Consider the following 25,461-nt stretch of genomic DNA (forward strand, 5'->3'; position numbering starts at 1 on the left):
GGGAGGGAATAAGCGGGTGTTGTCATGGGCTCTGAGAAACACCGTTATCGGTGAGTAACTATGACTTTCTCAGTCTCCCATGACAGCACCACGGAGAGAATTTTAGAGAATGGAAGCTTAGGGAGGGACCACCGCCTGAAGGACTCTTCTACCAAAGGTCAAATCAGATGTAGAGTTTAAATCTAATCTGTAGTGCCTAAAGAAGGTCGAAGGTGATGACCAGGAGGCCACCTTACAGTTTTGTTCTATTGATACCTCTGACTTCTCTGCCCATGAGGTCGTTATAGCCCTTGTAGAATGGGCTTTTAAATCATTCGGGATTGTGTTCCCCGTGGATGAGTAAGCGAGGGTTATCGCTTCCTTTATCCACCTTGCCAAGGTGCCTTTGGATGCTTTAAGACCCTTCCTTGGTCCCTGAAAACAGACAAAGAGAGATCCTTCCTTCCTACAGCTCTTGGTGGATTCTAGGTACTGGACTAGGCATCTTTTGACATCTAGAGTGTGGAATTCCTCCTCTTTACTATTTCTGGGGTTTGGACAAAAGGAAGGAAGGATTACTTCTTGGGATCTGTGGATCCGAGATGCCACTTTAGGTAAATATGCTGGGTCAGGTTTTAATATAACCCTATCATCTAGGATCTTCGTGAATGGAGGTGTTGCCGATAGGGCCTGAATGTCACTCACTCTACGGGCCGATGTTAAGGCTAGCAGTAGTATAGTTTTTAAGGATAATATTTTAAGGGAGGCTGTGTCTATCGGTTCAAACGGGGGTCCTGTTAGGGAAGATAGGACCAGATTCAAATCCCAGGAAGGTAGTTTTTGGCTGATCAATGGTTTAGATCTTGTTGCTGCTTTGATGAATCTTGCTACCCAAGGGTTGCCCACAATATCCTGATTATAAAGTGGACCCAATGCTGCTACCTGAACTTTTAACGTGCTGACTGCTAGGCCCTTCCCTAGACCTTTTTGTAAAAATTCACGTATTTCCATAATTGAGGCACCCTCCTGGATTTTTACCTTGGAGGTGGATGGGAATTTTTTCCAGGTTTTCCCGTAAGTTCTAGTGGTAACTGGTTTTCCACTCTTTTGTAGTGTAGAAATCAGTTCATTTGAGAACCCTCTTTCCCTTAGCAGCGACCTTTCAAATTCCATGCTGTTAAATGGAGGTTCGCTGCTTGAGGGTGCAAGACTGGTCCCTGGGACAGGAGGTCCGGGATGTCCGGTAGGAGCCAAAGGGTCAGTGATAGATAGTATCCTCAGCCAAGAGAAGCAGGTTCTCTTCGGCCAGAATGGGGCTATTAGTATCATCCTTGCACTGTCTTCTCTGACTTTCCGTATTACTGCTGGTATAAGGATGATCGGGGGAAAGGCGTATGTCAGATTCTGAGTCCATGGAAGCATAAAGGCATCTAGAACCTGAGGGTTCCCCTTGGGATTGAGGGAGCAGAAGACTTCTACTTTTTTGCTTTTGTGATTGGCAAACAAGTCTATCGTTGGGGTTCTCCACATCTTTATTATTTTTTGAAAGATGGATTGATTCAAAACCCATTCGCCTTGCTTTAATCGAGTACGACTCAGATAATCCGCCTTTTGATTTTGCACCCCACAGATATGAAGTGCCGAGAGAGATAGAAGATTCTCTTCCGCTTTCTGAGGATCTTGGCGGAGGTGTCCATCAGGGTTCGGGACCTGGTACCTCCCTGATGGTTTACGTAAGCTACTGCTACTTGGTTGTCCGAAAATATGCAGACATGTTGACCCCATAGTTGGGGTAGGAAAGCCGAGAGGGCCTGACCCACAGCCCATAGCTCTTTCTGGTTCGAAGAAGCTTCCAGCTCCTGATTTTCTGATGTTCTTTGAGTAACTAGGTCGTTCATGCGGGCTCCCCATCCCGTGGGGCTTGCATCTGTCGTAATTATATGGGATATCCTTGTTACCCAGGGGATCCCTTTGGCCACTGTACCGCTGGTAAGCAAGCCGAGAGGGAGCTCAATAGTGACATTGCCTTCCTTAATGTCATGGAGGGATTCCCTAAGGCTTTTGTTACAAAGTGTAAGATGTTCTGTGTTTTGCACACTGGAAGGCGGCATTCTTGTTTTTGTGAGTCCAGTGATAGGCCTAGAAACTCCTGAATTCTGCTGGGTTCCAATCTTGATTTTTTTAAGTTTAGGAGCCTTCCTAGATTTTCCAGGGTTCTCATTACTCTGTCTCTTTGAACTCTGCAGTTCTGGGCTGAGTCGCTCACTATTAGCAGATCGTCTAAGTATGGAATGATTAGAATACCTTGTTCCCTCAGATGGTCCATTATTTCTGCTACTAATTTTGTAAACACCCGGGGGGCTATTGATATTCCGAATGGAAGAGCTGTGTATTGGAATTCTTCCACCTTCCCGTTTATGAAGATAGCTAGTCTGAGGTATTTCCGATACTCCTTGTGGACAGTTACGTGATAATATGCATTTCCGAGGTCTAATACCGTCATAGAGCATCCTGGAAACAGTATCTTGATGGTAGATCTTATTGATTCCATCTTGAATTTTTGGTTTCGGACATAGTTGTTTAATTTTTGTAGGTTTATTATTGTCCGTACCGTCTGGTTTTGATACTAGGAATAGCAGGGAATAAAAGCCTTTCCCCATTTCGTGAGGTGGAACACGCTTTAGAACCGCTTTCTCTACTAGGTTTAGGACCTCGTTCTCTAATGCCCTTTGTTCCTTTATGGAGGACCTTAGTGGAGTTATGATGTAGTTTTGAGGGGGAAAGGAGGAGAAATGGATCTTCAACCCTGATCCGATCAGACCTAGGATCCAAGGGTTGTTTGATATTTTTTCCCAGGCCTGGAGGAAAAAAGTTAATCTTCACCCCACCCTGGGGAGACAGTCACTTCGGGGATTTTTTATCTCGGGAGGGGTTGCCGAAGAGAAATCCCGTCTTTCTTCCTTCCTTCCTCCCATCTATTTTGTTCTCTTGGGGGTTTTCTACAGAAGAATTTCTTATTCCCGAAAGTGCGGTTGGTATTGTGTTGACCCTAGGTTCGGGAATCCTTTCTTTTTATCTCCTGCTTTTTGGAGTATATCATCTAAAGTTTCACCAAACAAATATTTACCCTCACAGACAATTGAGCATAGTTTAAACTTGGTTTGAAGGTCCCCCGGCCAGCTTTTGAGCCATAGGGCTCGCCTGGCCACGTTTGAATGTGCTGCCGATTTAGATGTTAAACGGACTGAATCTGCCGATGAGTCCGCTAGGAATGCTGGTGCCTCTCTTATCATGGCTAGGGATTCCAGGATTTTGTTCCTTGGTGTCCCATCCCTTAGGGTACTGTCACACAGTGGCACTTTGATCGCTACGACGGTACGATCCGTGACGTTGCAGCGATATCCATACGATATCGCTGTGTCTGACACAATACTGCGATCAGACATCACGCTGAGAATCGTACGTCGTAGCAGATCGTTTGGAACTTTCTTTCGTCGCTTGATCACCCGCTGACATCGCTGGATCGTTGTGTGTGACACCGATCCAGCGATGTGTTCGCTTGTAACCAGGGTAAACATCGGGTAACTAAGCGCAGGGCCGCGCTTAGTAACCCGATGTTTACCCTGGTTACCAGCGTAAACGTAAAAAAAACAAACAGTACATACTCACATTCCGGTGTCTGTCCCCCGGCGTCTCAGCTTCTCTGCACTGTGAGCGCCTGCCGGCCGGAAAGCGAGCACAGCGGTGACGTCACCGCTCTGCTTTCCGGCTCTGGTGCTTACACAGTGCAGAGAAGCAGAACGCCGGGGGACAGACACCGGAATGTAAGTATGTACTGTTTGTTTTTTTTACGTTTACGCTGGTAACCAGGGTAAACATCGGGTTACTAAGCGCGGCCCTGCGCTTAGTAACCCGATGTTTACCCTGGTTACCCGGGGACTTCGGCATCGCTCCAGCGCCGTGATTGCAAAGTGTGACCGCAGTCTACGACGCTGGAGCGATAATCATACGACGCTGCGACGTCACGAATCGTGCCGTCGTAGCGATGAAAATGGCACTGTGTGACGGTACCCTTAGTTGTTTCTCCAGTTGATCCACCCATATCATGAGAGATCTGGAGGTACATGTCGCTGCTATAGTCGGCCTAAGATTCCCCCCCGCTGATTCTCAGGCTCCTTTTAAGAGGGCGTCAGCTTTCTTATCTTGGGATCCTTAGGGTACCGTCACACATTGAAATTTTCATCGCTGCGACGGCACGATTCGTGACGTCGCAGCGTCGTATAATCATCGCTCCAGCGTCGTAGACTGCGGTCACGCGTTGCAATCACGGCGCTGGAGCGATGCCGAAGTCCCCGGGTAACCAGGGTAAACATTGGGTAACTAAGCGCAGGGCCGCGCTTAGTAACCCGATGTTTACCCTGGTTACCAGCGTAAACGTAAAAAAACAAACAGTACATACTCACCCGTCGGTGTCCTTCAGGTCTCTTGCCGTCTGCTTCCTGCTCTGAGTGCAGCCGTACAGTGAGAGCAGAGCGCAGCACCGCTGTGATCTGCTCTCTCACTTTCCGGCCGGCACTCAGAGCAGGAAGCAGACGGCAAGGGACCTGAAGGACACCGACGGGTGAGTATGTACTGTTTGTTTTTTTACGTTTACGCTTGTAACCAGGGTAAACATCGGGTTACTAAGCGCGGCCCTGCGCTTAGTTACCCGATGTTTACCCTGGTTACAAGCGAAGACATCGCTGGATCGCTGTCACACACAACGATCCAGCGATGTCAGCGGGTGATCAAGCGACGAAAGAAAGTTCCAAACGATCTGCTACGACGTACGATTCTCAGCAGGGTCCCTGATCGCAGTAGCGTGTCAGACACAGCGATATCGTAACGATATCGCTAGAACGTCACGAATCGTAACGTCGTAGCGATGGAAATTTCAATGTGTGACGGTACCCTTAAGCGTACCCATATCTTCAAAGGCAAAGGCATATCTTCAAGTGCAAACGTTTTTGAAGCTTTGGCCACCGCTACATCAAGCTTAGGAGCTTTGTCCCAGGATGTGGATGCCTCCTCATCAAAGGGGTATTTTCTTTTGAGGGAGGGAACTGACAAGTTTTTCCTATCCGGTTCTTCCCATTCTTTTTTGATCAGGGTTTGGACATTTGGATTTATTGGGAACACTCTACTTTTTTTCTGTCCTAACCCTCAGAACATTATGTCTGGATTGTTCTATCCGGACGGGGGTCTTCCATTCCCATGGTGGACCTCACTGCTTTTACCAGACCCTCCACTTCGTGACACCCCCCTTTATCTTCACCTCAGGACGAGGCTGAGGAGTCTGAGGCATCAGAATCCAGTTCCCCTGAAATAGAGGGGTCAGACTTGGAGTATATAGGATCTTTAATTACTGATTTTTCCCCCAGGGAGATAGTTGAGAAGGCATTCTAAACTTCTGATCTAATTGCGGATCTTAGTTCAGAAGCAAAATCCGGGGTTTCCTCACATACTATTTTTTGTATGCATGATCTACAGAGCTTCTTATCCCAAGATTCTGATAAGGGTCTGTTACACGTGGGGCAGGACCGGTTCCTCATTTTCCCCGACTTCTTCTTTCCCTAATAAGGGAACAGAAGGAACTCCATTATAATGATGAACTTTCTCGACGTTCACTCACCATTAGATGAAGTCGAAGGTACCGGTTCTAGAGGGGGGACTGCTTGGACCGAGAGATCCGTAGATGGTGACTTGTTCGCAGCAGCCGACCTGCAGCGCTGCGTGGAGTGGTTACTGGAACAGCTACTCCACTTGTCTTTGTCCTTTGGCCCATTCTGCTGTTTATGATGGCGCTTCTGTTGTTCCTGTTTAAGCTGGTGCTGCTGCTGCTGTTCTTGGAGCTGCTCGTTGCTGACTTAAATGTCTATGGAGACCACATGCAGCAGAAGCTGTTCGCAGCAGAAGCTGTCTGCATCAGTCTCCTTTTAAAATTTGCCGCTCTGCGGCATCACCTACGGTCCCGCGCCCTCCACCTGCGCTCATTGGGAACAAAGAGAGCGCTCCTGCGCATGCGCCCACCCCTGGGACCCGGAAGTTCCGCTCTACTTCCGGAGCAGTGGCCATCTTGGTGCACCTATTGTGCACGCTGTCGGGGCGTGTACTCCCGGGAAACCCGGGAGCCCCATACTCCACTCTGGAGCGGCGGCTGCGCTCCCCCCCTCCCGCACACCCTGAAGGACCCATCAGTCCCAGCAGTGGTGGCCCCAAGTACCGGATCAGCAGCGGCAGGAGCCTCCTCGCTGCCGGAACCTGACTGCCCGGCCCTGGCCTTATCTTCGTCCGGACGACATTTTCGTGCAGGTACCGCACTGAAGGTTGCCCGTCAGGGACAGGAAACCAACTGATGCGAGGGAGAGATACTGCCCTTTTATCTGTAGTTTTCCTGTCCCTGAAGGGCAGATCCCCTCTCCGTGGTGCTGTCATGGGAGACTGAGAAAGAGGACTTAAACTCTATAGAACCACCTGTTGGAAATAGTGATCCTACAAGTCACAAGTTTGCAATTTCCAGAAATTTAGGAATTTTTTGTGAAATAAAGCATAGAAAACCTTTAGGCAAGATATGTCCCACAGTTCTAGAAATCCTATAAAAGTTATCACTCATTTATGGGAATCAAACATGATATAGCAAAAACATCAGAAAGACTAACCAAGAGTTCTGCTCTGGTGACAACCCAAACTTTAGAAGTTCCAGACTAAACATTTAATATTTTGGGAAACCTGAACACTTTTTGCTTGTGGAATCTTTCATTAGTACATACCTAAATCAGGGCATTTGCCATATGCCACCTGCAGGTGTAACTGGAGCCACCCAAGTGGTGAAGAAGACAAGGAGTGAAGCTCATCAGTATATGTTCCGACTACGGCTATGCAGTACTGATTTTACAAATACCTTACATATATTTTTGGAGGTTTCTTTGAAGTCCTTGCAACTGACGAGGTTTCTAGAACCAATAGTTAAAAACTATCCACAGAATAGTTAAAACGTGCTTGTTCGCTGGGCGTTTCGGATTAGGTATCATTATGTGTCCGGGTCAATTATGCAAAAGGAACTCTGATCAAACTTTAATCAGAGTGTGATACGATTCTCTAAGATGAGGAGAAGATGGAGAAAAAAAATTCTCCATCTTCTCCATTGAGTCAGTCCATGGAAATCTCTAAGCACTCAGATGTCATCTGAGTGCAGTCGGAATATCGTCTCAAACTCGTGCACGCAGCCATTTTTTCTCGAGAAAATATCATCATCATATACAATGTTTTGTTGGATCGCGGTCAGACTGATAATAAGTTGATTTGGTTGATTTTTTTGTACTATTTATGGGTGTGCATACCATTATTGGTCTAGTCTTTTCTCTTTTTTGCTTTTCCAGACTGATAATAAGGTCATCTGCATGAACCTTTACACTAACAATACATATACTCATAATATCAATACACTCTAAATTATTCATTCCAATATTCATTTTCCCAACTGTTACAACACTATTTGCTTGGAGGAAGATTTCCCCATATACTGTATATGAATCAAAGTTTACGAAATTAGAAGTTATTCCCTTCCCCCAAATATGATTCAGATACAAAATCTATTTAACCCCTTAATGACAGCCAATACGTCTTTTAACTGACCTGAGATATAAGAGAATAGCCTCTCCATACAGGTGACAATCCAGCAGCTGTTGACTGGACACTATAGCTGACAACTTGCTGCATCAGCCACAATCAGTGTTTGCACCGTCCATATCTGTTTAACCCCTTAGATGCTGCTGTCAATAGTGACTACATCATTATTAATGGTTAACAGAGTGTGAGGGCTTCCTCTTTATCCCAATTGCTGCCCTCAGATCATGATTTTGTGGTCCTGATGTTTGCCATGTCAATTCACGACCAAATAGTGGCCTAAGAATCTGGCGGCTGTAGTAATCTGTTCAGAAGTTAGAGACATTTAGGTGATAAAAATACACATTTTCATTTCTGACATGCCACTTTGCATTAATTCCTGTAAAGCACCTGAAGGGTTAATAAACTACCTGACTGCAGTTTTCAATATGTCAGGGGGTGCTGTTTTTAAAATGGTATCACGTTTGGGGGTTTCCCAATATATGAGACCCCTAAAGTCACTTCAAACATGGATAAGTCTCTAAAAAAATAAATTTTGTAAATTTCCTTGAAAAAATGAAAAATTGCTGCTACATTATTAATCCTCCTAAAATGCTATAAAAATAAAAGAACATTTTACAAATGGTGGTGATGTAAAGCCAACATGTGGGAAATGTTAATTATTAATGGTTTGCTGTGGTATGGCCATCTGGATTAAAGGGATAATCATTCAAATTTTGAAAATCGATAATTTTTTAACATTTTTCTCAAATTTTTTATATTTTTTATAAATAAACACAAAACATATTGACCTAAATTTACCATTATCATAAAGTATAATGTGTCACGAAAAAACAATCTCAAAATCACTGGGATTTGTTGAAGCGTTGCAGAGTTATTACCACATAAAGTGACACTGGTCAGATTTCAAAAATTTGGCTCCGTCACTAAGGGGTTAATATATCTTGATGGCAGTCAGTAACCTCACACTGACATAGGGCCTGATACATTGTTGCATTTGTACCTTAGGTGTCCAGATTTGGCGTTTTTCACCTATTTTAACAGTTACTTCATATGTATTTACCTTTTCATCAATTGCAACTTTTATTTTTTTTTAAGTACAACATTTGGAGCATACCTCCCCCAGACCTCCCACGTACGCAAGTTATTTTAATGCAAATTTTGTATCATAACAGAATTACAGAAGAGGAGGATTCTGGACTTCATTTAATCATGGGGTTGTTTTTTTTCTCTAATTTTAGGGGACTCAGTCATACCTGAATTGCGCAAGCCCAAAATTACAGCATAAATATATATAAAGCACTTCAGAGTATGTAAGAAATAGATCAATTGTCTATATCTATATACAGAAGAGGTTCTGCAGCAGCTGGGCTATGTGGAATTTACATCCAGTCCTTTACTAAGCCAAATGATTTCTCTCTAATAGAACAAGGCACATTTTCTTCCTAATTCTCCATTTGTTACCACATTTCACTAATGCACATTGAGTATATTGATTTTTTTCAAGCATCTACAATGCTGGGACCTTGATTCCCAGGAAATAACAATGGACAAGGGCAAACTCCACACAGGAAGAGCCGCAGACAGATCAGCACCACAGGCTGTCCACTATCACATGCATTACCCGCAGGGCCTGTGTGATGGTCACACATCACTATGCAGCACAACAAGCAGATCTTCATTAGCATGCATGGGGCAGTCACAGCATGCATACACCATCACTGTGCCATCATACATGCAGCACAGCAGCTGCCATCATACATGCAGCACAACACTCATTATACTATATATACAGCACAATGGTTACTGTATATTGTTCATGTAGTACAGTAGTGTCATCACACATGCAGCACAGCAGACACATCATACATGCAGCACAGCACTCACATCATACATTCAACAGAGAAGTCACATCATAAATGCAGCACAGCAGACACATCATACATGCAGCACAGCACTCACATCATACATGCAGCACAGCGGACACATCATACATGCAGCACAGCAGACACATCATACATGCAGCACAGCAGACACATCATACATGCAGCACAGCGGACACATAGATGCAGCACCATAGTCACATCATACATGCAGCACCATAGTCACATCACACATGCAGCACAGTACTCACATCATACATGCAGCACAGCACTCACATCATACATTCAACAGAGAAGTCACATCATACATGCAGCACAGCACTCACATCATACATGCAGCACAGCACTCACATCATACATGCAGCACAGCACTCACATCATACATGCAGCACAGCACTCACATCATACATGCAGCACAGCAGACACATCATACATGCAGCACAGTACTCACATCATACATGCAGCACAGCACTCACATCATACATGCAGCACAGCAGACACATCATACATGCAGCACAGCAGACACATCATACATGCAGCACAGCACTCACATCATACATACAGCACAGCACTCACATCATACATGCAGCACAGCACTCACATCATACATGCAGCACAGCAGACACATCATACATGCAGCACAGCACTCACATCATACATGCAGCACAGCAGACACATCATACATGCAGCACAGCGGACACATAGATGCAGCACCATAGTCACATCACACATGCAGCACCATAGTCACATCACACATGCAGCACAGTACTCACATCATACGTTCAACACAGCAGTCACATCATACATGCAGCACAGCAGTTACATCATACATTCAACAGAGAAGTCACATCATACATGCAGCACCATAGACACATCACACATGCAGCACAGCACTCACATCATACATGCAGCACAGCAGACACATCATACATGCAGAACCATAGACACATCATACATTCAACAGAGAAGTCACATCATACATGCAGCACCATATAAACATCATACATGCAGCACAGCACTCACATCATACATGCAGCACAGCAGACACATCATACATGCAGCACAGCACTCACATCATACATGCAGCACAGCAGACACGTCATACATGCAGAACCATAGACATAACATACATGCAGCACAGCAGTCACGTCATAAGTGCAGCACAGCATTCTCACCATACATGCAGCACATCACTCACATCATACATGCAGAACCATAGACACATCATACATGTAGCACAGCAGTCACATCATACATGCAGCACAGCATTCTCACCATACATGCAGAATTATAGTCACATCATACATGCAGCACAGCACTCACATCATACATGCAGAACCATAGACACATCATACATGCAGCACAGCAGTCACATCATACATGCAGAATTATAGTCACATCATACATGCAGCACAGCACTCACATTATACATGCAGAATTATAGTCACATCATACATGCAGCACAGCATTCTCATCATACATGCAGAATTATAGTCACATCATACATGCAGCACAGCATTCTCATCATACATGCAGAATTATAGTCACATCATACATGCAGCACAGCATTCTCATCATACATGCAGAATTATAGTCACATCATACATGCAGCATCACACATGTGAAGAAAGTACCTTTTATCTAGACAGGCAATCCACTCTGCAGAGGAGGAGGCATGGGAAGCGTGTGCAGCCACCATGTTGGGAGCTCTGCCAGCTCAGGCTCGTGTGACACTGTCTACACTGCTACTAAGTCCTGCACTGAGGACACCACAGACGGGAGGGATTTTTTTTTTTGCTCTTTTTTTCTCAACTAAGAAATGAGCCGGGTGTAATAATCCTGAAAGCCTCCGTCCTGGGGTCTGTACTACCTCACATAACACCACCATGTGCTGAGTGCACAGCAGCCGAGCCTGTCACCACTGCAGAGCCAGCTCAGCTGCACAGAGGCAGGCGGGGGATGGGCGAGGTGCTGCCAGCTCTGGCTACAGGACCTCACACAGTACAATCTTTCCCAATGTCAGCACTCATAGAGCTTTGCTTTTTTCCTTGGCTGTCTGGCACTAAACCCAGGTACAGAATGTATTGTAAACACTCAAAGCATAAATATACACATACACTGTATACAGAGCACAACCATACAGATCCAATGTATACACACGTATAGAATATTTATAATACACATAGATGATAAATAAATAACCACACATGGGCCACGCACATCTGTCTAAACTATACAGATATACCTATGTCTAAGTGTAAATTGGGGATGTGGTTGTTTTCTGAATTCGCCAAATTTAAATGTTAAATAGCAGTCGGTGTACGGCCGCCATCATCTACAGTGATTCTGATTAACCCCATATAAAGTTTAGCTCTTCTGGTAGGATTTTTCTGACAGTTTCTTAGTTGTATTTTATGGCAAAAACCACTGTCGGTAAAGAGCTTATAACACAGCAAAGGGATCTCATTGTTGAAAGTTATCAGTCAGGAGAACCATGCAAAGTTTTCCCAACGCGTTAGATATATCATGGAATACTGTGAAGACAGTCATCAAAAAGAGACCTAAATTTGGCACAACAGTGATATTATTCAGAAGAATGGACGTCCCTCAAATTGGCCCAAGAAGCTGCTAGAAGCATACAGCAACATTAAAGGAGCTGCAGGAATCTGTCATGATTCTCAATGGCGAGAGAACATAGCCCAGCATATATGAGAACTAGCTCTTGGAAGATGGAAACTATACTGACCATGAACTAAACCTGCCACACAACTAGAAGTGGCCGGGTAGCATGCCTACGTTTTTTTATCCCTAGATGCCCAGCGCCAGCCGGAGAACTACCTAATCCTAGCAGAGGAAAAGACAGTCCTGGCTCACCTCTAGAGAAATTTTCCCAAAAGGCAGACAGAGGCCCCCACATATATTGGCGGTGATTTTAGATGAAATTACAAACGTAGTATGAAAATAGGTTTAGCAAAAATCGAGGTCCGCTTACTAGATAGCAAGAAGACAGAAAGGGCACTTTCATGGTCAGCAGAAAACCCTATCAAAACACCATCCAGAAATTACTTTAAGACTCTAGCATTAACTCATAACACCAGAGTGGCAATTTCCGCTCACAAGAGCTTTCCAGACACAGTAACGAAACAGCAGCTGTGAACAGGAACAAAATGCAAAAACACACAAGGACAAAAGTCCAACTTAGCTGGGAGTTGTCTAGTAGCAGGAACATGCACAGAAAGGCTTCTGATTACATTGGTGACCGGCATGAAACTGACAGAGGAGCAAGGTTATATAGCGACTCCCACATCCTGATAGGAGCAGGTGAACAGAGGGGATGATGCACACAAGTACAATTCCACAAGTGGCCACCGGGGGAGCCCAGAATCCAATTTCACAACAGGAATCCCTGACAAGTACTGGTTGTGTACTGCATGTGTGTATTGCATGTGACAACAATCTCCTTTGTTCTCCCAATGTCTGGCCTTTGGCCAGGCTAGCAAGATGGAAGCCTTTTCTTCCAAAGAAAAACATCAAATCCCAACTATATTTGACCAAAACCTACATCGTCTGCCAAAATTATGCATGAAAATGTATTATGGTTTGAGGAGACCAAGGATGAACTCTTTGGCCATAATTCCAAAATGCATGTTTGGTGCAAAGCCAACACTGCGCATCATTAAAAGTATACCATACTGTAACAGGTTTACCGCGACAGAGAGGAGCCAGAAGACTGCAGCCTCTGATTTCTCCTACGCCTGCATTGTTTAGAAGCACTTCACCTTCATATTAAACAGTGCAGGTTTCTTTTAGTAGTGCAGGTGTTAATCTGCTCAGTTGAGAGCTCTTAGAAGCTTTCCTGCATTAAGGCTCTCAGCTGTTCACTGTTAGCCACTTCCCTCTCCTATATGATCTGGGCCCTGGCAAGCACTCATTACCAGAGATAGCTTATGCTGCATGGCTGGAGATGATGGTTTGTGGTTGTTGTTTGAGAAGGCATTTGGATGTTGGATTTAGCTGAGACTGTTGCTAGGTTTTCGGTCTGTGCTAATCCCCTTCTTCTCCTACTTTGGCTTTTTCCATCCTCCCCAGTGTAACCTCTGTTGTTTGTGTGAGTATATTTGTATGATTAGTATTTTCCGTTATCCCTGTTTGTATTGCCTTGTTAATCTTGTTGGTGTATTACGGTACCCTACTACTCCCCTCTTCCTGGGTGGGGGTAGTGTACAGACTCAGTGCGGATTCAGGAGCTAAGGCAAGTTACGTGGCCACGTTTTTACCATCAAAGTAATCCAAGAACATGGCAAGCTAGGGTGCCCCTAGCAGTAGGGATATGGAGGGAGACACTGGTCCCAGGACACCTGACAACAGAGTCATGACACATACCCATAGTGAAGCATAGTGGAAGCAGCATTATGCTTTGGGGCTGTTTTTCAGCAGCTGGGACTTGGCGTTTAGTCATGATGGAGGGAATTATGAACTGTTCCAAATATCAGTCAATTTTGCAACAGAGCTTTCAGGCATTTGCTAAAAAGTTGAATACGAAGAGGAATTTCATCTTTCAACACAACAACGACCCTAAGCAAAAAGAAGTTTAATGTTTTGGAGTGGCCGAGCCCTTGCCCAGACCTGAAGCCAATAGTAAATCTATGGGTAACTTGAAGAGGGGCTGTGCAGAGGAGATGCCACAAAATCTGACAGATGTGGAGCTACTGCAAGGAAGAGTGGGCAAAGATTGCCAATTCTAGATGTGCCGTGCTGATCGACTTCTACCCAAAAAGACTGAATGCAGCCATAAATTCAAAGGGGACTTCAACAAAGTTTTAGTTTAAGGGTGTGCATATTTTAGTTCTTTTTTTCCACCTAAAAGGATTTCAGCTTATTTTTCTTTTCAAATAATTTTTATTGTATCTTTTGAAATTTAGTATTAACATGCAAAGATAGTCATATAATCAGCTCTCAAGGGAATAAGGGTAAGGAGAGGGAGGGAGGTAAGGGAAATGGGACTGGGAAAAGGTAAGTACAACTTTGTGGACACGCTGTCCAGACATAACAGAATTTGATAGTTATTAACAATTTTAACAGATTAACATATTTTATCCTCACAGGTATGCGGTAACCACCATCTTTCCTTTTAATGCGATAAGTTGGAGTCTACCTCAACCCACTTCTTCCATTTCCTATCATATTTCTTATAATAATTGTTTGCTATTGCGAAGTTTTCTTCATATGTTTTATGTAGGTTAATTTGGTCTATAATTTCGGTAAAGGCCGGTAAGATCGGATTTTTCCAATGGAAGGCTATAATTTGTTTAACTATGAGACAGATATGAATTATAATAGATCTCACATTTGTGTCCGTGCTTTCATAGTTCAATGACAACAAGGCCATTGCAGGGGTGACTATAGTGTTGTCTGTTAATAGTTTATTGATTAATTTTATGGCCTGTCTCCATAAGGGTTTCACCCGGGGGCATGTCCAAAACACATGTAGCAAACTTCCGTGTTCTCCACATTCTCTCCAGCACAATGGAGATCCTCCTGACGGTAGATGAGAAAGGCGAGCCGGAGTATAGTACCATCTTGTTATTATTTTATAGTAGGCCTCTTTCAATGTCATGCAGATGTTTGAGGCGTAAGTAAAGTGGATCGCATTTTCCAACTGTTCTGGAGTGAACGTTGTATTCAGATCCCTTTCCCATTTTGTCATGTGAGATAACTTATTAAATTGTGTATCATTGTTAAACCACCAATATATTTGCTTGTTGCTCCAAAATAGATGATGTTTGGGGTTTTTTAATAATTTAATAATTGCTTCAAATATTTTTGGTTTGTTTGTGATGAAGTTTTGAGCTTGGTCCTTCAGTGCCAAATAAGGGAAAAAGGCTGAGGAGGGAATTTAAAATTTTTGTTTTACAGAGCTGAAGCTGAGAAATTTAACCCCATCGTGGATATCATTTAATTTTTTGATCCCATTGTCTCTCCATATGGGAGAGGGGTTAATATTTTGGATAAGCATGATAATCTCTATTGGGGTATTGTGGAGAAGGATTTTCCTGTTGGATCCTCTCTTTCGTTTAGACAGTTTGTCCCAGGCGTATATAATGGGAGAAAAGATAGGGTGATGAGCGTAGGCATTACAAGGTCTGTTTAGAATATGGTCAAAAACCAATTCTTTAGGTGATTTATTATGGTTATGTGCAATTTCAAGATCAAGCCAGTTCGGAGAGTCTTCTTGCATAAACCAGTACTGGCTTTGTTTTATTAAATTCGATAAATATAAAGCAGTTATGTTTGGTAGGCCTGTGCCCCCAAATTCCTTGCATTTATATAAAATGTTTGTGGGAATGCGGGCCCTTTTTTTATTCCAAATAAACAGATTAATTGTGGATTGAATACTAGTCAGGTAGGAAGTGTTGACTTTTAGGGGGAGTGTTCTCAATATATAAGACATTTTTGGGACGATAAAAGTTTTTATTGCCAATACTTTGCCCCACCATGAGAGATCTTTGGTGCCGAGGAAATTTAGGTCCTTGTTTATAGTCTCCAAGAGTTTGTCCAGATTTTTCTTCATTATTGTGTCTAAGTTTTTTGAGATGATTGTACCTAGATAGTCTAAGTCTCCTTCTGACCAACTTAATGAAGCTATGTCCTCAATTTTCTTTGTTTCTGATTCCGTCAAGTAAAATGGCAATATTTTTGATTTATTTTCATTTATCTTGAAGAAGGTAATATTTGAAAAAATTTGAAGGTTTTTTTGTAGCTCATAAATGTCAGCTTATTTTTCAATTGAATTGTACAGATTATGGGAAACATTTGTAGCGCCCCCACTGCCGCAGGGTCGAGGGGTACCCGGTACCGGGCCTCTGAGTCTCTGCTCTAGGGTTGTCACGGTGGCTAGGCCCGATCCGTGACCCTGCCGAGGGGCGCACAGTCAGTGGTAGATATGATGGATGATGGTAGTGGCTGTAGCGGTGCAGTTGTGGGGTGCAGGTCGCGGTAAATAACGAGGACACCAGGTTGCAGTCTCTTTACCTCTTTACTGAAGATCTCTGGGTCCTCAGTCCGGAATAGGGTTCACCAGGCTGCGCAAGTCCAGCCGGTCCAATGGCACCTCCAGAGTTCTCTTCACAGGTGGAAATCTGTGCCTTCCTGCTTGCGCTATGTGTTGTGGTGCTTCCCTGCTGTGCTTACGGAAAGTCCCCACAACTGTTGTGTCTGTTTCTTAAGTTCCCTCACAACTCGATTAGATGATGTTCTGCTAATCCTCCGACCCTCCCTGATGTTCTGGTTGGGACGGCACCCGTTTGACGGGTAGGCTCGGAGCTCTTCCGGGACCCTAGAGTCGCCCCTCTCCACAAGTTGCCCCCCAAGACTGCATAGGTGATTTAAGTTAGACAGCCCGCCTTAGACTGACTGTCCTGCCGCTGTTTAGAGTATTGCTTGAAGCTGGATATTATGATACTCCCTCGGCGTTCCGGCCACCGGTTATGCGCCTCAGTAGGATGTTGCCTCGGTCTTACAGCACGACTCCTACTGGTATTCTCCTGTTGCTATGATCTCGTTTCTCACTCAGCACAATCTATCTCGCTTCTGGTCCCTCCTTGGGCACCGCCGCTATGCTGAGCAGGCACGGTCCCGTTACGTTCGTTCAAGTTGCCAAGCCTCTGTCAGGATCCCACCCCTGACAGAGACCCTACTGTATCTTCCCCTGCAACACCCTCTGCCACAAGGTGTTGCCTGGTTCCAACCCAGTCAGCTTCTGATCTAACTTCCTGCCTGACCCCCAGTTTACCCACTATGGTGGGGAGTGGCCTAGTGAATAGAACCCTTAGCTCCCCCCGGAGGCCCGGCTGTGAAATGTATTGGTGTCTGTGATACCTGGTTAGACGAACTCCTTCAGTGCCATCAGACGTACCATAGCTCCCCATAGCGGCGGAGCCACAGTACTGCAACGACCAGGACTCTGGGGCGCTGCACATTAAAAGTGGGAAAATTTCTGAAATTATTCTCCTTGGTATAATTTTCCTACCTGCATATAAATATACATTTTTCTTTGTGTTTATATTTAAAAAAAAATCTAGAATAATTTTATTCTATCCAAGTGATATGAAAAAAAAATTATTTGGAAACAATTGTAAAGAATAAATAGGTGTTTTGATCCAGAAAAAAATATATAGTCCACCTAGTTTCTAAAGAAAGCCATACACATTAGATTGATGTTACCTGAACCAGTGCTCTTCCTTTGTCTAGTATTTATGGGGGCAGTAGTATAACTAGAAGCTTGTGTAGTATACAAAATGTTCAACAAGTCCCTCAATTATCTGGGGTCTTTAATAGTATTAGTCTTCTCATACGTGCTGAAAGAAGACCCCCTAAGCGCTATGTCCCTGGTGCTATTGCTATCCACTGCAGCCAAGAAAGCAGATGGTGGAGGATAGAAGGAAGGGGCAGATGAATTTCAGCATGTTTTATCTTTTCGTTTCCAGGGTAGATATTCTGCAGCTAGAGATGCCTGTTTGTTAGTGTTGGCAGATATGTAACAGATACAGACTTATTTTTGTGCAGGAGGAGTTTACACTTTTCTAACAGTAGATGGCGATGTTGTTACTGTTATATGCTTAGTTGAATGTAATGCATATACTTGTACTTTGGTTTCGCTTTCTCTCTTGTAAAAGGTCCTTCAGACTTCCTGTTATGCTGTATTAAGAAGCTGATGCATGTACCTCATGTTCTGTGTAGATAAAAGTTGAATTACCCCATATAATCTACTCTCACAAGTTTGTTCTGCGTCCAAACTACGCAACAGTTAGGCATGAGTGCATGGATTGCAGCTGTCAAACTGCCATGAGACATGCAGCCGTGGGAACTCAAGCATATTTTTTGAGCACGTTGAAGACACTCTGTTAGCACCCGAGCATTCTCAGATAACACCTTATCTGAGCACGATCGCTCATCACTAATGGGCATTTAACATAGGTCCATACAGTACCTCTCAGGCACGCTTTTGAAGGAACCCTTCCATCTAGCAAGCAAAAGTATAATTCACAAACATGGCTTTGAACTTGGTGTTGCATGAACTTACAGACATCATGGTATTGAAATGATCGTTCACAATTTATAGTTTCATGTTATATACAATATTAATCGCTGAATGTAATCAGTGAGTGTATGTGGGCTTTCATTTCAGCACCATGGACAGTGAAGCATGGACAGTTGGAGCATAAGTTGCTAGTAATCAATGGATAAATCCATCTGAAATGAATACATTGATGACCTGCAGGGTTCACAAGCTTTATTCCCTGCTAATTCCCCATATTCAGCATTGGCAGGATTCCGTGGAGAACCTAAACTGCGTCAAACATAGTTGTTTTATGTTTCAGTACAATGATACTTCTTTGAATAATACAAAGAGAATTGTGTTCAAAGAGGGTTAAACACTTTAAAGAAGACCTCGCATTCTTCATAATTTTACAATTCTGAGTGATCTGTACATTGTGCCGATCCTCAATTATTCCTCCAGGAAATGGATAAATTGATAAATTTGTGAGCGGCATATGTGACATTTTCTTCGCTTTTTATTCCATTTTTGTGATAACTGAAAAACAGCAAATCTGGCAGAGGGATAAATAATGTTATATTGACAAAGTTTATAAATTTACAGAAGAGGTTATACATTTTTTTTTATTTACATTTTTTATTCATCCTCCTAAGGGACTTGAACCTGGGATCGTTTTATTGCCCATACAATGCACTTTACTTTTATATTGTGATGCATTGTACATTTAGTGATCTCATATGGGATCTTAGGCAGAGATTATTAAGTGTGCACAGATAGCGGCATGGAGGACCCTGGATACCATGATAATAGCTTATCAGCACTTAGCAGACTCATCACTAGTGGTCTAATGGAGCGATGGAAGGGGCCGCCCTGCCTCTAACCACTTAGATGCTGCAGTTGCAACTTACTGTAAGGGACAGCAAGCAGAGCTCTTAGCCGGCTGTCTCTGAAGCGCTGAGCTTTGAGAGTAGTGAGTGCTGAGGAGTCTGTTGAAAACTGTGAGGGTGATATCAACCTAGAAGGAAGGGAGCCAGCATGATTTGAGTTGTGGAGGCTACTCAGGAGGCTAGTACCAGCTGTGCGGCATAACCTAGTTGGAATAAGACCGAACAGGACTTGTAGGAGGAAGGGCTGTTAGGAATAGGGCCTGTTGTAGAAGTGACTCTTTGGGCCCGAATTATTATTGCACTTGTGCCTTTTTTGTCTTGTTTTTGGTGTTGTTCGCCTATTTATTGTTTTTTACACATTAAATATGGGTCTTTTTTTAAATCTATTTTATATGCATACGCCTTTTTAATTATAATGTCCACCATTGTAAGAAGGGTTTCCAGCACGATTTCTGGAAGCGCTTGTTCAATGCCGCTGTCAAGCGTTTGACAGTGGTATTTAATGGGTTAATAAACGCATGTAGTTTGCAATTTCACCCGTGACTGTTCCTGGCACATGTCAGCTGTTCAAACAGCTGACATGTGCAGGGAAAGATGTGGGCTTACCGCCGGAGCCCACATCAAAGTGAGGGAGCCTGACGTTGGGCGTAATAGGGGGTTAATGGGTTAAAAAAAACTTCTAATGATGCGTAGAGGCCTTTACCTTACAAAAGTTGAGTAATGCAAATTAAAGTCTGAGTTATCAGTGTTAATGGGCCAGGTTGCCGAGAAAAGCGTTGCAACAACCAGCTGCGTGCCACCTCATATGATCTAGTTACGGCATAAAACATTAGCGATGATTGTGCATGGGGTAACTGACAAACAACTTGGAGAAAAAGAAGTGTGTAAAACATGGCAAGGATCACCGAGATATGCAAAATGAAATGCATATATTAAGGTACAAATATACAAGAATGACACAAACACATATAAAAAACAAAATGCCCAGAGGCTGGAATATATAACAGCTGGAGGACCATGTAAGGACCATCCAGACTCCTCCACTGTGTGTACCTGGGGTATGTTATGAATAAAGTGCAATCAAGCTGTCCTGGAAAAATAACTATGCAAGTAGTATAGGAGACAATATAATGCAAGATGAAAAACTTCAAGAGTGAACAAAGAGAGATCATATATGGAAAAAGCAACAGATAGAACCAAATCATGTAAAAATGCCAAAACTTTATTATAAACAATATATAAAACCATAAGACCAAGAGTACATAGGGATATGACAGAGGTGAGCCAAATTAGGTAGAACCACGGTCAGAGACGGATACCAACAGGTACATAGAGAATGAGTAGTTTGCTCAAAGAATTGCAAGTGCAAAGCATGCAATGAAGCATGTCCAATTGTAAAAGCTGGGAAATAGTTAACCAGATCAAAAAAATCTCCAAAAGGGCTGTGTGCCACATCCAGGAGAGAGAGCAAAGAGCAAAAAAGCATCATAGCTAAAATGTAACAATTACCTGGAAGGTACCTGAAGCTCTGTGGTGCCACCGTCCCCAACGCGCGTTTCGGCGCTGTGCCTTCTTCCGGGGGTGAACAAATACAGAATAGTCCATACTGAATAAGCTCCAAAGAAGTATTAAAGTGGATCAGAGAGAAATCTTGTAGTATCCCAGGGTAAAGGATATAACAAATACCATAAGGAGACAAGAAAGTCCCAGGAGAGCAAGGCTGTATAAGACCTGTTGGTAGGTGAGTCAAATGAAGGCCACCCAGTCACATCATAGTGCATGAAGGAAAGAGCCTGTATGGAAACATAATGAAAGAAATCTGTCAATCAATGATAGGACCACCCACTGGACCAAAAAAAAACAAAAACTAGAGAGGCTTAAATGATTAAAGATCCGTCCAGGAATTTCTGAAGGGTTGGCAACCTTCATTGGATCTTCCAGAAAAAGGTTGACTTAAAATACAAAACGTTTTGTGTGGATACGTGTTATCTCTCCAAAATTTTCACGTGTTTTTAATGGATTTGTGATTTTTCACTTTCTTTGAATAAGTGTTATTGATATAGAGGCTTTATATAGTTTTTTTGTTTCTCAATTTGACATTATACATTCTGATAATGAGCATCAAAAAAGTTTAATTGGACCCGTCGTGAATATGTGAAGTCTAGAAAAGTTGAAGTTTATTTCCACAATAGTCGGACAAGCACAGGCCTATTAAGCTTCATTTCCACTGTACCCACTATGTACGTATGTGTGCGCACAACCTGTTGCGATGTAATTGCTTAATTACTGAGTCGGCTGTTGTGACATATACGTTTGAATCTAAAGTTTACTGTGATTCATTAACTCTCTTTGTTTTACGCTCTCAGGCAGCGCGGCGATGAGATAAGTAGCGGCTCCGGCATCAGTTTCCTTGGAGATCACGGTTAGTGGAACTTCGCATTACACATACAGAAATGAGTCCATAGGGCGGCAGTTTTCCTTAAATAGACCAATATGACATCAGTAAGTGCTGTGGATAATCAAAAAAGTGGATGAGTCAGACAAAGATGACATCTCGGCAACCACAAGACCAAGCTCAATACTTCCATCGGGGAAACTATTTTATTTCTAATTAATTGAGCACAACTTTGTTGATATAAAGTTTGAAATTTAATGGAAAATGTCCTTTCCTAGATAATGACATTAACCCGCATGTTGCAATTATTATTTTACTATTTTATGACTTTCTGAAAGTTTCAAAACCTAAATCAAGGACACACCACTTTTTTTTTGGGGTACCCGGGTGTTCCACAAACTAAGGGATTATACAACAAAGTTAGCGGTTAACTGATATGTCCAAATTGATTTAAATTAGAATCAGTTGTATCTTTTTTTTTTTTACCCCAAAATTATCCCGCATTAACGATTTTGGAACCATTTTGATTTTTCGTTTTTTGTATAAAATGTACTAGGTCACTTATAAAGTACTGAAAAACGGGCAAAAATTCCAAGTGGGATGAATTGTTGAAGACCAGGCAATATGATTCTTCATGCCAGTATGAATGTGGCCAGACCAAACTTGTATAGTTTTTTTTTTGGGTGTTTAAAAAAATTCTGAAATTTGTAAAAAAAAAAATATATATATATATATATATATATATATATATATATATATATATATATATATATATTTTATCCACTTTTTCTGAGACTCATAATTTTTATAGTTTTCTGGGAATGGAGCTGTATGAGGGCTTGATTTTACTAATACTATTTTAGGGTATACAGTGCCTTGAAAAAGTATTCCTAGCGCGTGAACTTTTCCACATTACATCCAAAAACTTAAATCAATTTAATTTGGTTTTTATGTGATATATGAACACAGAGTAGCCAGTATTTATGAATTGTAAAGGAAATGATACATGATTTCTACATATTTAAAAAATATAAATCTGGAAATTGTGAAAAGAGCCAATACCAGTCTATGGCTCCATAAAAAACACGGGTGGCATCAGTTCACAATCTGTTTGCCATCCACGTGATGTCTGTTTTTAATATTGAAAAAGATAGGAGAAGCTTTGTAATTTCTTTATCCATCTGTGAAAAACACTGATAGTAAAAACGAACCCACAGACCACACACAGATGACACACTGATGGAAAACACTGGTCACACCGGCACCTTTTTTTCACATACTTGTTTAAACACGGACGTGTGAATGGGGTCTAAATGTGTAGGCGTCTATATAGCGTACATAGGATATAAAAAGAGCGCAATATTTAAGATAAAACATTAAGATAACTCCTTTACAACATGGTGATTTTTAATTTTTGTGCTTTCAATTTTTCCTCCCTTTCGTCAAAGAGCCATGTTTTTATTTTATATAGCCGTATGAGAGCTTGTTTTTAACGAGACAAGTTGCACTTTTTAATAGCATCATTCATTTTATCATGGGATGCATTTTTGGGTTTTGTTTTCACGGCGTTCATTATACGGTAAATATGACTTGGCAATATGACTATGTCAATAGGCTTGGACTGGCCTATAGGAGAGCAGGAGAATCCTTTGGTGGGCCAACACCCTCTTATATGAGCAGTACTTGGCAAAATATACTGAATCACTATGTACAGACAAAGGCGGCATCTTATTCATTTATCAATCTACAAAGATCATTGTTATATAGATTTGTGATTGAGTATAATGTCACATTTGCAAGTAGCTGAAAAACGGGGTCTGTTATGATCCGGTGACCTTGGAGCCGCATGAGAGACTTTCTCAGGAGTAGGTGGAAACCTGTACTGACCGCAAACCCTAAACTGACACCGCAACTAGAAGTAGCCGTGGGGTGTACCTAACACGTCCTAGACACCTCGACACAGCTGGAGGACTAAATACCCCTATAGGTGGAAATGGGAATTCTATCTTGCCTCAGAGCAGAACCCCAAAGGATAGGCAGCCCCCCACAAATATTGACTGTGAGTATAAGAGGAAAGACACACGCAGGCAGGAAAACAGAATTTAGCAAAAGAGGCACTTCTAGCTAAATAGAAAAGGATAGGACAGAATTCTAAGCGGTCAGTATTAAAATCCTAAAAATATCCACAGCAGAAAATATTAATATGCTACATCTAACTAAAGACATAGCAAGTATATCTGCAACTCCTGAGAATCCAGCATGACTGAAAAATCCAAACAAAGTCTAAGCTGGACAAAAACACAATTAATTGCACTGAATTGCAAAGCACACTGCATGTGTGCACAGAGACAAAAAACCAGACACTTATCTTAGCTGAATTGGCAGCAGAGCGTGAGGAACCAGAGAGAGATGCAATCCCTCCAAGAACAATGGACAACTGGCCAGGAGTAATGGATCCTGCACACCTAAATACCTAGAAAAGCTGCAATCAGCAGAAACACCAGCCCTGGATTACAACCCCAAGACAACTGCACTACCACTAACAACCACCGGAGGGAGCCCAAGAGCAGAATTCACAACAGTACCCCCCCTTGAAGAGGGGTCACCGAACCCTCACCAGAGCCCCCAGGCCGATCAGGACGAGCCAGATGAAAGGCACGGACCAAATCAGCAGCATGGACATCAGAGGCAAAAACCCAAGAATTATCCTCCTGGCCATAACCCTTCCATTTGACAAGGTACTGAAGCCTCTGCCTCGAAAGGCGAGAATCCAAAATCTTCTCAACCACATACTCCAACTCCCCATCAACCAACACAGGAGCAGGAGGATCAACAGAGTGAACAACGGGCACCACATATTTCCGCAATAAAGATCTATGGAAAACATTATGGATGGCAAAAGAGGCCGGAAGGGCCAAACGAAAAGACACCGGATTGATAATCTCAGAAATCCTATAAGGACCAATAAACCGAGGCTTAAACTTAGGGGAAGAAACCTTCATAGGAACATGACGGGAAGACAACCAGACCAAATCCCCAACCCGAAGCCGGGAACCACCACACCGATGACAGTTAGCAAAACGCTGAGCCTCCTCCTGAGACAACACCAAATTGTCCACCACATGAGCCCAAATCTGCTGCAACCTGTCAACCACAGAATCCACACCAGGACAATCAGAAGGCTCAACCTGCCCCGAAGAAAAACGAGGATGAAAACCAAAATTGCAAAAGAAGGGCGAAACCAAGGTAGCCGAACTAGCCCGATTATTAAGGGCGAACTCGGCCAATGGCAAGAAAGTCACCCAATCATCCTGATCAGCAGACACAAAGCATCTCAAATAAGTTTCCAAAGTCTGATTAGTTCGCTCGGTCTGGCCATTTGTCTGTGGATGAAATGCGGAGGAAAAAGACAAATCAATGCCCAGCCTAGCACAAAAGGCCCGCCAAAACCTAGAAACAAACTGGGAACCTCTGTCGGACACAATATTCTCCGGAATACCATGCAAACGAACCACATGCTGAAAAAACAACGGAAGCAAATCAGAAGAGGAAGGCAATTTAGGCAAAGGCACCAAATGAACCATCTTAGAGAAC

At 42.9% G+C, this 25,461-nt stretch overlaps 1 protein-coding gene across 4 annotated transcripts in view; it reads right to left on the bottom strand.

The window, feature by feature from the left end:
- Positions 1-11,471, bottom strand: part of RAPGEF4 (Rap guanine nucleotide exchange factor 4) — a 310,050-nt gene extending 298,579 nt beyond the window's left edge. For 2 of the 4 annotated variants that reach the window (XM_077272682.1, XM_077272680.1), the window contains exon 1: positions 11,162-11,471. In XM_077272682.1, coding sequence (XP_077128797.1) covers positions 11,162-11,226 — 65 coding nt within the window. In that variant the 5' untranslated portion in view covers positions 11,227-11,471. The remainder of the gene's footprint in view (positions 1-11,161) is intronic. The other 2 variants (XM_077272681.1, XM_077272683.1) reach the window with 2 other exon arrangements.
- Positions 11,472-25,461: the final 13,990 nt, after the last annotated feature.

This window comes from Ranitomeya variabilis, chromosome 7, assembly GCF_051348905.1.
Source record: "Ranitomeya variabilis isolate aRanVar5 chromosome 7, aRanVar5.hap1, whole genome shotgun sequence".
Taxonomy (NCBI): Eukaryota; Metazoa; Chordata; class Amphibia; order Anura; family Dendrobatidae; genus Ranitomeya; species Ranitomeya variabilis.